The sequence below is a fragment of the Cavia porcellus genome, unplaced genomic scaffold (genome assembly GCF_034190915.1).
Source record: "Cavia porcellus strain 051 isolate PalLab524CR breed Dunkin Hartley unplaced genomic scaffold, mCavPor4.1 scaffold_4, whole genome shotgun sequence".
Classification (NCBI taxonomy): domain Eukaryota; kingdom Metazoa; phylum Chordata; class Mammalia; order Rodentia; family Caviidae; genus Cavia; species Cavia porcellus.
The window spans coordinates 105641676-105656269 of NW_026947487.1; the positions used below are offsets into that span (position 1 = coordinate 105641676).

The window sequence follows — 14594 nt, forward strand, 5'->3', positions numbered from 1 at the left end:
CTGCATCCTGTGGGTCTTTTCAGAGGGAGACTCCTGGTGAGGCATTGTAGCTGAAATATGGTTTCAAAATTCATGTGGTATAGACTTGGTCCCAGGATGTGTTAGTGGGAGGTGCTTTGGACTTTGAGATGAGATCTTATGGGAGGTCCTTAGATCACCAGGGACATTTCTTGGAAGGGGATTATGGGACCTGATCTTTCAATCTGCTTGCCTGCTTTTTACTTGAGTGACTTGCTTCTCCATCCACTCTCATCATAAAGTACCACCTTCACCAGGAGCCCAAAACAGTAGGGCCTCCAGCTTGAACTTGAACCTTCTGCAACTGTGATAAAGTAAACCTTTTCTCCTTACTTGTTAATTGCCTCTAGCGTTTCATTACAGTAACACAGAGCTGATTTCTGCAGGAGGCTTGGTGCAGCAATCCCTCAGGCTGTCATGCAAGCAAGTGCACAGATTCTTCTGGGATAAGGTGGCCAGGGCACGACAGCCCTGGGCTTGGTCTGGCGGGAGTGAGGGTGAGAGTGCACTGGCAGGGCAGAAGCTGCCTGCAGCTGGGTAGACCGGATACGCTGGAGTCGGGGAGGAATGTCTTCAGGCCTTGGTGACATCTTTGAGCAGGATAAACAAAATCCTTTCCCACAGTGATGGAACAACTGGCGAATGCCAGATCTTCTTGGTAGAGGCCCAACAGAGTGGCAACCAAAAGACCCTGCCTTTGCAGTTCATATGCTGGAGGGACAGTCTGACAGGCACCCGGCAAACAAACACCTCAGCAAGGTGGAGGCCCCACTCTTAGAACGGGCTGACGGGAAAAGAACGCACATCTCCTCAAGGTCCCCCTAGGACCTGGAGTGGAGCTGAGACTCTGCGGCCGGAAGGAGCTGGCAGTCAGGTACCAGTCCCTTAGCAGAGCATGCCAGGCCCAGCCAGAGCAGGCAGAGCCTCAAGGCCCAGCAGCAGTTGAAGCGAGACCTGGATCCAAAGAAAAACCCAAGTGGCTGGAAATCTGAGGGAAAGGCAGCGAAAGCTGAGGCTGGAGAGGAAACACAGAAGGTGTGAAGTCTTGGTAGTGGTGACAGGAGCTTGGCTCTTCGATAGAGCCTGGCGGAGGCCACATGGGAGCCAGGAAGGACCAGGTAGGACCACCTGTTAGAGTCGCCCCAGTTAGTACAGGAAGGTGACCTGTGGGATTTAGGAAAGTGGCTGCGCTTGAGACTGACCCGCCTGGCACTTACCCTGGGTGATGATGGCCAAAAAGAGACAAGCCAAGTAGAAGATGCTCAGATGGTAAAGTGCCTGGGTCTGTTGCTGGACCAGCTAGCGGGGAGGTGACCAAGGACCTGTTGGTATGTGCTCCAGTAGCTGGGTGGGTAGTGATGCCACTTACTGATAAAGGAGGACAAGTCTGCAGGAACATGAAGTTTGAAATGTCTGCTGGGTAGCCAGGCAGCGGCACCCACCTGGCAGGTGCTGTCTCATCTGGAGCTTAACAGAGAAGCTCACATGGGAGCCACTGGTGCCAGGCAGCACTGGTTATGGCCAGGGGACCCACTGAGAACACCAGGAGATAAGAACGGGAGACTCCCGAGTCTCGGAGAAGAGGGTGCAGATAGTGAGGTTGGAGGAAAGCCAGGCAAGAGGAGTGACTCTGGTGGAAGGGAAGAGTGCTTCCAGAAAATGCTGCCACTCCTGACCTGAGTGCCACCAGTGCTCCCCTTTCTTGTCCCTCTGTGCCCACCCCAGTCCACCCTCGTGAGCAGCTACCCGCCTTCCAGCCGCTGAGGGTCCAAGCTGAGCTGCACTGGCCTGGGGTCCCTGGAGAGTGCTGCCTGGCAGCAGCTCAGCTGTTGGTCTCTGTCATGGAGACGGCAGCAGCTGCAGGCGACGGGCATTTGTGACCATTTGTCAGAACGCGCCCCTTCTTCCCCAGCCTGCCCTTCTGGAACATTTCTGTCCCACGGCCTTGGAGACAGGGCTCATCTAGGGGCGGGAAGACCAGGAGGGGACAGGAAACACTGTCTGAGTTCTGCAGAATTTCCACTGCCCCCCTCCTGCAGGCTGGCTGTTGTTTCCACCATGGGAACTCTCGCCTCTGTGTGCCATGTACCCCAGTCCTCACAGCTGCCCGCTGAGTAGCTCTCCTCATTTAGACCAGGGCTGCCCCCACTTAGGCGATGAGAAACTGCAGTGCAGAGGCGCTGAGATCACACAGCTGCTGGTCCGGGTCATCAGGCCCTGACGCCTCTACCCACCCACCCAGTACTAGGACAGCACATGCAGCAGAGATGAAGTCACCGTGGCTCTCACACTGCCAATAGCCCATGTCCCCAGTGCCCCAGCCCGAGTGGGATTTCTCTCTCAGTCTCTTGCCTAGGCCTGCTGGTGCTGTCTGGGGCTAGGCTGGAGACAGCTGGCCCACTGTTAGAGCTCTGTGGTTTGGCCTCTCTATTACCAAATGTACTGGGATTTTTCCAGGGCTGGAGGTGGGGAATCTTCTCCAGCCTGGTTGCAGAGCCATAGCTGGTATACAGAGGGAAGCAGGAAAATGGTCCCTGATAGTGCTGAGGTCCGTGCAAGTTTGGAGAAGAGGACACTTCAGGCACACTGCCTCCAAGCGTGGCTCATGTCCTCCAGCATGGGAGAGTTTGTCTGGTCTGTGCTAATGCTTCCCTGGGACAAGTGATCAGCCTCAGACAAGGACCATGCAGGCCTACCTAACAGGAAGGCCAGTACTCCATGCCCACCTTCTCTCCTGTCCCATCCCAGCTGGGAAACCCTGGACCCAAGTGGCCTTGAGGTACTTTTCCTCTCAAAGCCAGGGCCCTGAGAGCCCATGGATCAGGCTTCTGTCCTCCAGACCTGCTTGTCACTGTGGATGTCACACTGCCCCTGGGACCCTGGAAAATCCACTTTTCTTCATCCCCTGGGTTCCTTCTTTCCACAAAGCCCAGTCCTTACCCCCAAGGCTGTCTGGATGCGCCAAGGAAGAGGTCAGAGAAGTCAGGCATGGGCTCACCTGGCCCTGCATCTGTCTGCACCACCTTCCTTGTCTGCACCACAGAGGTGAACCTCAGGGCACTCATCAGGCTGCCCTCAGCTCCTGACCGCTCTACATCCCCTGACACCTGCAAGCTCTGTGCTGGGGGTGCAAAAAGAACACCACAGACCCCTGGCCTCAGGGACCCCCTACAGGGAGGGGGGACAGTAACACCGTGACTTGCACGTTCAAAATTTTCTCAGATGAAGATGAGCTCTGCCAAGAACATGCAGGGGCACACGAGGGTGTTGGCTGGGGAAAAGGGTGATGCATATGGGTGTTCAGGAGGGTAGCTTGGGGGCCCTTGACATCCAAGGTGGCCAGAGGCCCAAATGCTTCTCTGAGGGTTGCACATAAATGTAGCCTAGAGCTATGTAGCAGTAGGGTTCTGGGCCAGGTGGACTATGTGGGGAGACACAAGGCCAGGCCAACTGTGAGCAGATCCCTGACCCTCCCAACCTACCACCATACAGATGTCAACAGCACAAAGCCTGGGGGAGGCTTCCCAAGTCAAGGCCAAGAGGCCTCCAGAGTGGCCTGAGCGTAACCTTCACTGTGTGCCTTCCAGGCAGCTGTGTCTCCTGCTGAATGCAGAGAACATCTTTCACTCAATGGCTGACATCCTGCTCCGGGAGGAGGACCTCAAGTTCGCCTCCACCATGGTGCACACCCTCAACACCATCCTGCTCACCTCCACTGAACTCTTCCAGCTGAGAAACCAGCTCAAGGACCTGAAGACTCTGGTACTCATGTCCCTGGGCTCTGACCCCAGGCCTAGGCCTGCCTGCAGCCAGGCACCTGGCTCACCCTTCAGCTGTCCCAAGAGGCTTGTGGGAGGAGACAGGGATAACATCATCCAGCTCCCTGGTCCAGGGTAAAATATAGAGCCCTGGATTGAATGGCCGTGTACAAGCGCCAACCATAGAGTGAGTCACCCACTTCTTGGTGAGGGCTCTGCCCACAGAAGGCTCCTGCCCTGCCCACCCCACCCACCCTCTCCACACATTGACTCCCAGCCTCTCCACACTGGCCTGTCCAGACCCTGGCAGAGTCAGGTCTCTGGAGCATCATCCTGCCCCTCTGCCACAGCTAGACACACCTGTCCCCTAAAACACTCCCAGGGTGTCACACTGCTGCCTGTGAGGATCCCCAAAGCCTGATTAGAGAGAAAAGGGAGACACACAGCTCATAAGCAACATATTAGGCTAGCTGCAGAGGCCTCCAGAACTCAGGCCATCCTAGATGCTGGAGTTCTGGGGGTTTCTTCCCCAGACCAGGCATCTGTCACCTTGCGTCTGTCCCTCCCAGGTCAAAACCTCCAGACCCTGTATCCACACCCCTACCCCAGATATTCAAGGACTCCCAAGACCATGTCTGAGGGCATGTGGGGACAAGTGGCTCAAAACGATCCAGGCCACAGCCCTTCCTTCCTCCTGTGGTTCCATCCAGACATTCGCAGAGGCCTTAAGAATTTTCCTCAGTGGCAGGGGCTCCCCAAGAATGGGCTCGGCTGCCAGGCTGGTTTCCGAGCATCCCGAGTGGACCAGCTGGGCTGCCCAGGGAGCAGGAGGAGAGGTCCGGAGAGCCCAGCCCATGGAAGCTTCCTCCCTGTCCACACCCCCTCTCCCTTCCAGCCCCCCAGGCTCTGGGACGGAGTTCTGGAGAGGACAATTCCTGATATTTTCACAGGCAGAAATGCCAGCACAAAGGGCAGGCTCACTCCCCACCAGGCCCTCACCACTGCCACCACCACACTGCTCTGTGGGGCTGGGAGGTAATGACAGGGTCTGAGGAGCTGTCAGCATTTCCTTTGTGACAGCTCGTTCCCAGCTGGGCTGCCAGACACAACCAGGGTGCTGAGCTGGCGCCCTGGCTGCTCCCAAGGGCCCCCTGGTTCTCAGCCCCTCTGGTCCTTTAACTCGAGGACCCCACAGTGGGGAGGGGCAGGCCCCTAACTGGGCACCTCTTCCCCCAGGAGAGCCAGAACCTGTTCTGCTGCCTCTACCGCTCCTGGTGCCACAACCCAGTCACCACAGTGTCCCTCTGTTTCCTCACCCAGAACTACCGCCATGCCTATGACCTCATCCAGAAGTTGTATCCTTCCTCTTGCTGCTTTTCCACCTCCCACTGACGGGCAGGAGGGTGCCTCCTGCCATCTTTCTGCCCCTGTCCGTCTGCTCAGCCTCCAGGGTTTGTCACACGAGAGCCATCCAGCCAGAGGCACTGTGAAAGATACATTTGGGATAGCGCTGTTGGCAGCAGACAGGGCCCATCTCAGAGCTTACTGGTGGGGAGCTAGGCCTGGAAAAGCCTCGGGACCCTGCAGGGTTCAAGTGGGCTCAGTTCAGCAGGTGCTGACAGGTGACACCAGCCCCCTGCCCCGGGGAAGAGGCAGCTGCTTCTCTGTGGCGCCCGGGGCCACATCTGTTCCAGGCCCAGAAGGTACCGGTGAGTGCGAGTGGGGCCGGCAGGTCAAGCTGGACCTTCAGAGATATCAACCAGAGTCTGGCCAGCTCTGTAGAAGACACAGCAAGAAGCAGGTGTGACTCGAGGCAGGAGCAGTCACACACACACACACACACACACACAGCCCTCGGCTCCTGCCTCACCAAAAGGCAACCACAGTCAGATTGTTTTTTAAGCCCTGGAAAGCAAACCAGCCTTCTGTGTAAAGTCTGACAGGGGCCACTGTCCAGGTTGAAGCACTATTTCAGGAGGCAGAAGTGGCCCATACCCTCACAGGCCAGGAATAGGAGCTATGGGCATCTGGGGACATCGAGGACCACGTGGTGCGGTACCCTGGGGGAGGGCCAGGTGTGGCCTTGCCTGGCTCCCCTCATCGTACCTGTTCTCCTTCTACAACCTGAATCTGTTCTTTGTGGCCACTTCTGTGACCCAGAGATCTGAAGGCTGCCACCCAGTGCCACACGTGTGCCGCAGCCCTGGCGGTGCTGAATGTGAGCCCGCCCAGACCGAGCCTCCCTGCCAGGCTGCAGGGACCTGATAAGAGCCATTGCAGGCTCCGAAGGGCGCAAAGGACAGAGCTGCCAGAGCGGAACCTGAGCACCCACACTGGACAGACAGCTATGCCCTGTTCCGTTCAGAGGGACAGAAAGGTAAAGAGAATGACATCGGCCTTTTGTAGGCTAGAATCTGCTTGAGGAGACGTAGGCTCTGTGAGGAAACTGGGACAGGTGGAAGGGGTGCATGGTGTGCTGCTGTGCTGCGAGGTGGAGCCCCGGGGTCCGACTTCGGCCACCTCTCAGCAAGGTGTAGCCAGCAGGCCTGGCTGTCCAGCTGCCTGTCACGAGCAGGCTATGGCGGCCCAGTAGGGAGACTTTCCTTGACTCTCTACCCAGCGGGGACCTGGAGGTCACTGTGGATTTCCTCACGGAGGTGGACAAACTGGTGCAGCTGATCGAGTGCCCCATCTTTACATGTAAGACCTGGGGAGGGGAGGGCTGTGTCTGGAACTGCCCCAGCCCCAGCGTGCGCCCTGGCTGGCCTGGAGTGAGGTGGGGTGGAGCCACATCCAGCACTGCCCCAGCTGGAAACAGAGGGAGGGCAGTCAGGCCAAGGATGCTTCTGGAATATTAAGAATGGAAGACAATGTTGACAGGGCCAAGAGGCCAGTGGAGGGGGTGTGGCCCAGGGCATTGGAACTTGGTCCTGTCTGTGCTCTCAAGGTGGGTCTCATGGTGACAGGCCAGAGCTAATATAAAACTCACCAGCAGTTACTCTCAGGCCCTGCCCAGTGCCCCCAGCCGCCTCTGCCCATCATGCTGTCCCTTGCCCTGGCTCTCTGCAGTCATGGGCACCCAGAAGCTACTCCTGTTTGCCCAGGAGCTGTGCCCTCTCTTCAGAAAGAAGAGATGCCACGTGCCAGAGCTGATGAGTAACACCCAGGCTGAACGTGCAAAAAAAGTGGCAGCTGGCTGGGTGAGCGTTCTTGGCACCTCAACACATAACAGCGCATGCTCCCCAAAGCCGGCAGGCGGCACTCAGAACGACACGCATGTGTTTACGGAGTGGTAGAGAAGCAGGAGGCCGCCCTGCCAGTGGCCACCTTCCCTGCCAACCCAGTCACCCAGGCCTTCAGCTCTCTGGCAGATCTCTGGCCCACTCAGCCTGAGCCACAAGGCTGCTTTCTCTCTGGAGCCCAAAAGCAAATGCAGGGACTTAGATACCCCGTCTTCCCAACTCCCATTCAATGGGGGAGCTTCTCGGAGCGGTGGTCCACAGTGACTCACACCTTGGAGACAGAAGGGCAGAAGGAAGACCCTGGTCTAAGCAGAGTACACTGCAGCCTGTCCCACTGACCTAGGAGCACCATGTGCATCTGCTCCTAGGGCCTTTCTAGCAAGGACAGTGACAGCAGAAATGCGCCCCAGTCTACACAGCATCCTTCCCAGCTGAGATGCTCAGATCCCAGGCATGGTGGCCAGCTCAGTCATGGGGCGGTCTTAGCTTCCCAAGGCCCAAAAGAAGGAAAGACTCAAAACAGCCCCCTGCTTCTCTAGTGCCATGTCAGCTGTCACCATGGGCATGGGGATTTCTCCCCACAGCAAGCTAGCAGTCTGCAGACACTTGTTAGGTGGCTTCTAATTTGATTCATTTTTGACACTGTCTACCCAGAGATAGTGGCAGATCCCATCCACTAGGGATCAGTCCCCAAAACTGCTCCCCTTTGCTTCAGATACCAGTCACAAGCCCCAGGTCATCTTACCTGTGCTTCTGACCAATCACAGTTTTCACAGCAGCCCTGCTGGGCTCATTTAAGTGCTAGGGCCCCTCACAGAACTCAGAAACAGCTGCTTACAAAAGATACACAAAGGACATGGACGCTGAGGCACATGGGTGCATGGGAAGGGTTGTGCCACCCTCTGGGAACACCTGAAAGTTCTGCTGTCTACACATTGTCAATTGTGTAGCCCAAATTCCCAATCCTGCCTCAGCCTCCCGAGTGCTGGGATTGTAAACACCCCTGGCTGCCCTTGGATTTTGATGCAGTCTTCACTACTTAGGCTTTGTCCTTTCCTTTCCTTTCCTTTCCTTTCCTTTCCTTTCTTTTCCTTTCCATCTCTTCCCCTCCCTCCCTTTCCTCTCCTTTGCTCTCCTTTCCTCTCCTTTCCTTTCTTTTCCTTTCCTTTCCTTTTCTGGATACCAGGAATCAAACTCAGGACCTTGCACTTGCCATGCAGGTGCTGTGCCTCTGAGCTATATCCCTCGCCTAGGCATTCTTGTTTTCTTCTCTTTGTTTGTTTTTATTTCCTGTTACTGGAGATTGAACCCAGAGCCTCTCACTGAGCTACATCCCCAGCCACTTTTAATTTTTATTGAGATGAGATATCCCTAAATTACCTAAGCTGGGTTCAAACTTGAATCCTCCTGTGTCAGCCTCTGGAGTATCAGGAATTACAGACATGCACCACAAGCCCGACTTTTTAGGCTTTCTTGGTTAAATCATTGGCCATTGATCAGATACCCAATCTTCTTCCCTCAGCCCCCTGGAGGTAGTGAGAGGGGCTGAAAGTCCCAGCCCTCTAATCCTGGCTGTCATTCTACTGATCTGCCCCTTTGCCAAAGCTACTAAAAGCTGACACCCCTCAGTCAACTCATTAGCATACAAAAGACTTCTTTTGGGGATTCCAAAGATCTTTTGAGTTGACCAGGAAACAATAATAAGTACCGAATACATAGTTCATGGTGGCCAGGCTTGGGGAACACCCACCTCCTGGAGCAAGAGGAGGGGTCATAAGGCATCCCTAGTCTGGAAAGGGGCCTTGTCTCATGCACACTGGCTCACCCTCACTTTGACCCCAGCATCCTCCAGGACCCTGTCTGCAGCCTTTGCTGGAGAGGCTTTGCTCCCTCCAGAAGACGGGCTTATCCTTCACAAAGGATGCCCATGACAGCCGAGAGGCTGGAGGGAGAAGCCAGTGGTTTGCAGAGGTGCAGAGCAGAACGGTGAGAACCTGTCTCCAGTCCAGGCCCCTGGAGGCTTGGGGAAACTGCCTTGGGACACAGCTGGCCACCAGTGGGATCCAGGCACCCTGGGTGGGGATGGACACTGGGCAGACACCAGGGATACGTTTCCAGCCTTCTGCCTCAAGGTGGAGTCCAAAAGCACCTGACAGACACTGGGGTTTTTGTTTGTGCCTCGCTACACACAAAAGCATTTTCCCTTCCTGCCCTCCCTCAAAGCCATCCTAATCCACTGTCTTTCTCTCCGCTCGCCCTATTTATAGCTCTCATGCTGGCACGCGCAGAGCCAACTGGGGAATCTGTTACTCCACAAGCCCCCACCCCTGATTACCAGGGAGGCAGCTGAGTGTGGGGGAGGTGGGCCTGGCCTTCCAGCAGGTTGGGGGTCATCAGGCTGAGGCAACTGCTGGAAGGATCAGACAGGCAAGTGGGGAGAGGTTCTGGAAAGGGCCAAGGCCCTCCTGAAGGAGGCAGCTGGCCTGGTTGGCTTCGCCCAGGCTGGATCCTGGACTGTGTACCTGTGTACAGGTAACACAGTGCTGGGGCCCAGGTGGCTCTGGTCCCCTCCCAGTCAGGCTGAGGGGTCCTGGTACAGAGTCTGGGCTGGAAAAGTGTGCGAATCCCTGACCCCTGGCCTTTGCCCTGTGCCCTGCTGCAGATCTGCGCCTGCAGCTTCTGGACGTGAAGAACAACCCCTACCTGATCAAGGCGCTGTACGGCCTGCTCATGCTGCTGCCCCAGAGCAGTGCCTTTCAGCTGCTCTCACACCGGCTCCAGTGTGTGCCCAACCCTGAGCTGCTGCAGACTGAGTGAGTGCCCCTGGGCCACCCGGGGAGGGAGGCAGGCAGCTTGCCCAGGTCTCCCGTTTGTTCCTGCAGCCCCGACCACCACTACCCCCATCACCACCTGCCCTTTGGCCTCGTGACACAGCAGTTCTAAGAGTACTCAAAACTGGACTGAACAGCAGGGCCTTCTCCAGCCATCAAGGAGCTCAGTATGACCAGGACTCTGTGGAATTCACACAAGTTAGCATCACCCAGCAGAGGCCCCTGCACAGGAGCTGCAGCGTGGGGCAATGAGATACAGACCCAGGTGACAGACCAGAGAGCAAAACATGGCCCAGGCCCAGTCCCCAGAGAGACCCGTGTCATGGAAACACTTGCAGCACCATCCCCAGTGGGGTCAGAGGCTGGGATATACCCACTGGGTTTCTGTCCACGGGAAAAGCAGATATCCATGAGGCCCAGCATGGCATCCTTTGGGCAGGGGGGGGTCCAAGCTCCCACCCTGAACCTACTGCTGGCCCCAGCCCCAGCGCCTGTTGGGCCGTGTCTATATTTGGTAACCCTTGGAGGCTTTGCCTCATCCGCAGGCATTTGGCATCCGAGATGGAAAATTTCACTTGTCAGGTCGCCATGGAAACCAGCGGAGCACTGAGAAGATTTACTCTGAATGGAGCGCACCCAGCTTGCATCAGATGCCCTGTGTGTCTAGAATTCCCGCCTAGGCTGTTGGGGCCACGCAGCAGGCCTGGCACCCGGCTCCATCGAAGGGCCCCAGCACTTGCCCTTGCAGTGGACTCGAGCCACCTCGGGTGGGCCTGTTCACCATTCAAGTCTCTGGACCACCGGGCTCAGGCACTTACCAGCCCCTCTCCATGGGCAGGGCAGCACCCAACAGGCTGCCCAGGATGAAGCTGGGCCCTTCTTCCCCTTCCCTTTCCCCAGCCAACAGCACTCCGGCTGGCAGGACTAGGCCTTTGCCACCTGCATCTCCTCTGCTCTGGTGCCACCCAGGTGATCCCAGGAGACAGCACACTGAGCATCCAGAGGAGCAGGGAGGCAGCCAAGGACTGGGTTTACATTTGAGCCCTCCATCTGGAGACCCTGTAGAAAGGCCCTGCAGCCACACTGGCCTCACCAGCCTGACACAGGCAGTGGCCCTGTTGCCGCCCAGTAGATGTCAGGAGCCCTGGCAGGCACTGAGGAGAGAGAAGGCGATGGGGCAGGCAGCTTCCCCACAGGTTCCGGGGGGCTTCCGACCTCTGCACACTGCGTCTGGGCCTGGGAGTGGCAGGAAGGCTCAGACTAGCCAAACCCCCCTAAACCAGAGTAGGACACCTCTTTGGGGAAGCTGAGAAAATGAAGGTTTCCTCAGCCTCTCCCCTGGTGGAGTCCAGGAAGGCTTAGGCTTAAGGTAGAGAATTTTGGGAGCCCACGAGTGGTTCCTAGACCCAGACTAGGAGCTGATTCAGGCTCTACCGTAGATGGGCTTTGTGGCCTCAGGCAAACCCCAGGTGTCTCTGGGCTCCTGGTTTCTTCATCAGTGAAAGGCACATTGGGCGTCCACGGCATGGGGGTTCTTCCCAGCTGCACGTTCCCAGCCTCCTCTCATAAGGGCCTGGGAAGAGACGGCCCTCAATACAGAAACAGGGGCCATGGGCCAGCAAGTGGCCTCAGGGACAGTTGGGGAGGGGGCGGCTTGCAGGGCTGGGTGTGGAGGGACAGCTTCCCCTCTGGGAAGGAGGGAGGCTGAGGACATCCCAGCCCAGGCAGGGCAGGCAGCTGGCAGGCAGCATGGCGAAGCCTGACAGGCCGCACACTGGGAACAGCTGGGGGAGCTGCACCAAGGCCCCGTGAGCTGTGGCTCCTCATGCTGCCACACTGCTCCCACAAACCGTCTCCTCAGTGAGGCAAGAGGGCATGGAGGGGTGGCAAGAGAGAGGGCCAACTCTGGCCACTAGCACCCCAGTGCTGCACTGCAGGCCAGGCATCCCTGTCACCCACAGCTGGGTGCAGTGGAAACAGAACATGAGGAGCTGAGCAATGGCCATGCCTCTGCTGTGGCAGGGAGAGGCACTGTGACCGCCACACTCCCAAGGCAGCTGCATCTTCCCCTCCCACAGGGTCACCCCTCTCCCCTCCATAGAACCTCAGCCAGGAAGTCTGCCTTTCATGGGGCAGGACTGAGTGTGTATGTGGTGCTGGGGTTGAACCCAAGACCTTCACACTGAGCTACAGTCTCAGCCCTTTTTTATTCTTTATTTTGAGGGTCTCACTAAATCACTGAATTGCCCAAGTTGGCCTCAAACTTGTAATTTTCTTGCCTCAGTTCCAGAGTTCAGGGATTACAGGTGTGAACTACTACACCTGGCTTGGAGCAGGATTTTTGCCCACCTGCGGTCCCAGAGAAAGGGTGCAGCCCACTCCTCCCCACCTCTGCCCTGTCTCATTCCACCCTCAGTTTGCCAGGATTGAGGTCGGGGGCAGCCTGCAACCCCATCCTGGGGCCTCACGGCCTGGCCTGGCCTAGCCTGAGTGGATTAAGTAGCAGCCGGCCATGCCTCAAGGTTAGGGCTCCAAGCTCCGGTGTCCGTCGGCCACAGGTCTACTATGCTACAGAAGTTCCTCCCCGTTCCCAGGGGAGGTGGCAGCAACAGTGGGAGCCCAGGGAACCACCCAGCAGATCCCCATCTTTGCTGAACCAGCCATGACCAGGCCTGGCTCAGAAACACAGCAACCACTGTCCAGGCTGTTTTCAGAAAGTCAGTCAAGAGGAACCAATCAGGCCGGGGCATCTCAAGAGGAACTGATCTGGCCAGGGCATCTTGAGAGGCCAGGGGAGCAGCCCTGCCCTGGTCCTGTCCACAGCCTGGTGTGGGCCTCAGGAGACACCTTCTAGGCTGTGATCTTGGCTTTCTGTTGAGTATGCATTGTGGGGGCTGCGTTGTTTTCCTCCCAGTGAAGTCTCTTTGTGAATTCAGAGCCCGAGAACTCTGCTTAGCTGAACAGCCTGCCATCTGCACGAGACCCCTGGTCAGGGCCATCAGACTGGAAGCAGATACTTCCCATCCATACAGATCTACTTTGCCAAGGCCAGAGGAAACACAACACTTCATGAGGCTCTGCTGGAGGGATGGTTAGCAATGGAACAGAGTCCCAAGGAGCTCTAGTCCCCCAGGGCAGGACAAGCACTGGCCCTGAGGCAGCATAACTACTTACTGCACTATGCAACTGTAGAGATTGTCATGTACACTGTCACTATGCAGTGCACAGCCTGTGCTGCTGTACAGAACACCTGGGGAGGGTGGTAGCAACAGAAATATAGGAGCCATTGGTATAGGCAGGGGTAAGACGAGCTTTCCTTCCTCAGGAACAAGGAATGACTGTAGGCCCCAGGACCCCAACACTCGAAAACAAATGCCCTGCCAAGATGAGGGCCCAGTGTCCCTAGCCCTGGGACTGCCTCAGAGAAAAAGCCAGGCTGCAGCTCCTTTTCCCTAGACCCTGTTCCAGTCCCCAGCTGGCTTCCTGGCTGGCTGCTGGCCCTGGCATTCACCCCAAAGGGAGCCACTGGTAAACAGGAAATGCTTCCCCATCTGATGCCTGCTCTGGGCGCCATTGCCAACCCACAGACAGTGATTCCCAAGCAGCAGTGCCGGCCAGTCCCACTGGCTGCAGAAGACGGTGCACATGGGACTCTGGGCTTATTAGGACTGGCTGCAGGGGAGGGGTTCCCAGGCATGGCTGACAGATCCCCTGGGGCTGGGCCCCCCCAGTGGCCCCATGCACACAGACACTGACAGCTCTCTGCTTGTCTCCACAGAGACAGTCTGAAGGCTGCCCCCAAGTCCCAGAAAGGAGACTCTGCCAACATTGACTACACAGAGCTGCTGCAGCACTTTGAGAAGGTCCAGAACCAGCACCTGGAAGTGCGGCACCAGCGGAGTGGGCGTGGGGACCACCTGGACAGGAGGGTTGTCCTCTGACATGCTGCCCAGCACAGCATGGTGAAGGGCCTACTGAGGGGCCCAGGAAGCACTCAGGGGCTTCAGGCTGTCCCCAGGAACGTGAGGATCCCCCAGCACTATCAGGTGCACCCGGGCTTCAGACAGCTGGTTTCCCACCAAGGTGGGGCCCAGCCTCTGCAGTCTCTCTGTCATGCCCCTCTGTGAATTGAGCTGAGCTCCTGCACCTGGCCTTGTGCGGCACTGTGTGTACACATGTGACATGGGCACGTACATGGGCGTGTGTGTATATAACCGTATGCACATGGGACCAGTGTGGAGATCTCTAGTGAGTAAATGCTCATCCCTCTCCCCGCCCCAATAAAGAAATGACTCAAACGCTAACCCGAACCTGCCTGCTTCTTCCCAGTGTGGCTAGATGCTGCCACTGACCCCAGGCCTCCTCTGTTTAGGAGGCCTGGTTTCACACTGGCTGTACCACCAAGGCCTGGACCCTGCCATCCACCACTCTGACCTGCTTCTTCCCCCGGGCCTACACTGGCACCCTGAACCCTGCCTTCCTCCGGCCCCAAATCTGACTTCCATCCTGATTCCTCAGGATTACTGGGATATGTCCCCATTGTGCAGGTGGGAGGTGAGCCTTGGGATTTTCTGGGTGGAAAGGAACAGTATACTATAGAGCACTTTGCATGCAGGTTGCCGGGCAACAGGGAGAAAGGCCAGTCCAGGAACAGAGTGAGGGTCAGGGGCCCCAGCCCTCAGTTTGGCTGCAGGAGCCTCATCCTCCTGCACTTGGGGGGGGGGGGCACTTGTCCTCAGGCTTTG

At 57.2% G+C, this 14594-nt stretch overlaps 1 protein-coding gene across 3 annotated transcripts in view; it reads left to right on the top strand.

The window, feature by feature from the left end:
• Vac14 (VAC14 component of PIKFYVE complex) overlaps window positions 1-14153 on the top strand; it is a 102031-nt gene extending 87878 nt beyond the window's left edge. For 2 of the 3 annotated variants that reach the window (XM_063247636.1, XM_063247637.1), the window contains exons 15-19: window positions 3606-3780; window positions 5013-5131; window positions 6397-6476; window positions 9681-9831; window positions 13628-14153. In XM_063247636.1, coding sequence (XP_063103706.1) covers window positions 3606-3780; window positions 5013-5131; window positions 6397-6476; window positions 9681-9831; window positions 13628-13790 — 688 coding nt within the window. In that variant the 3' untranslated portion in view covers window positions 13791-14153. The remainder of the gene's footprint in view (window positions 1-3605; window positions 3781-5012; window positions 5132-6396; window positions 6477-9680; window positions 9832-13627) is intronic. The other variant, XM_063247638.1, reaches the window with a different exon arrangement.
• Window positions 14154-14594: the final 441 nt, after the last annotated feature.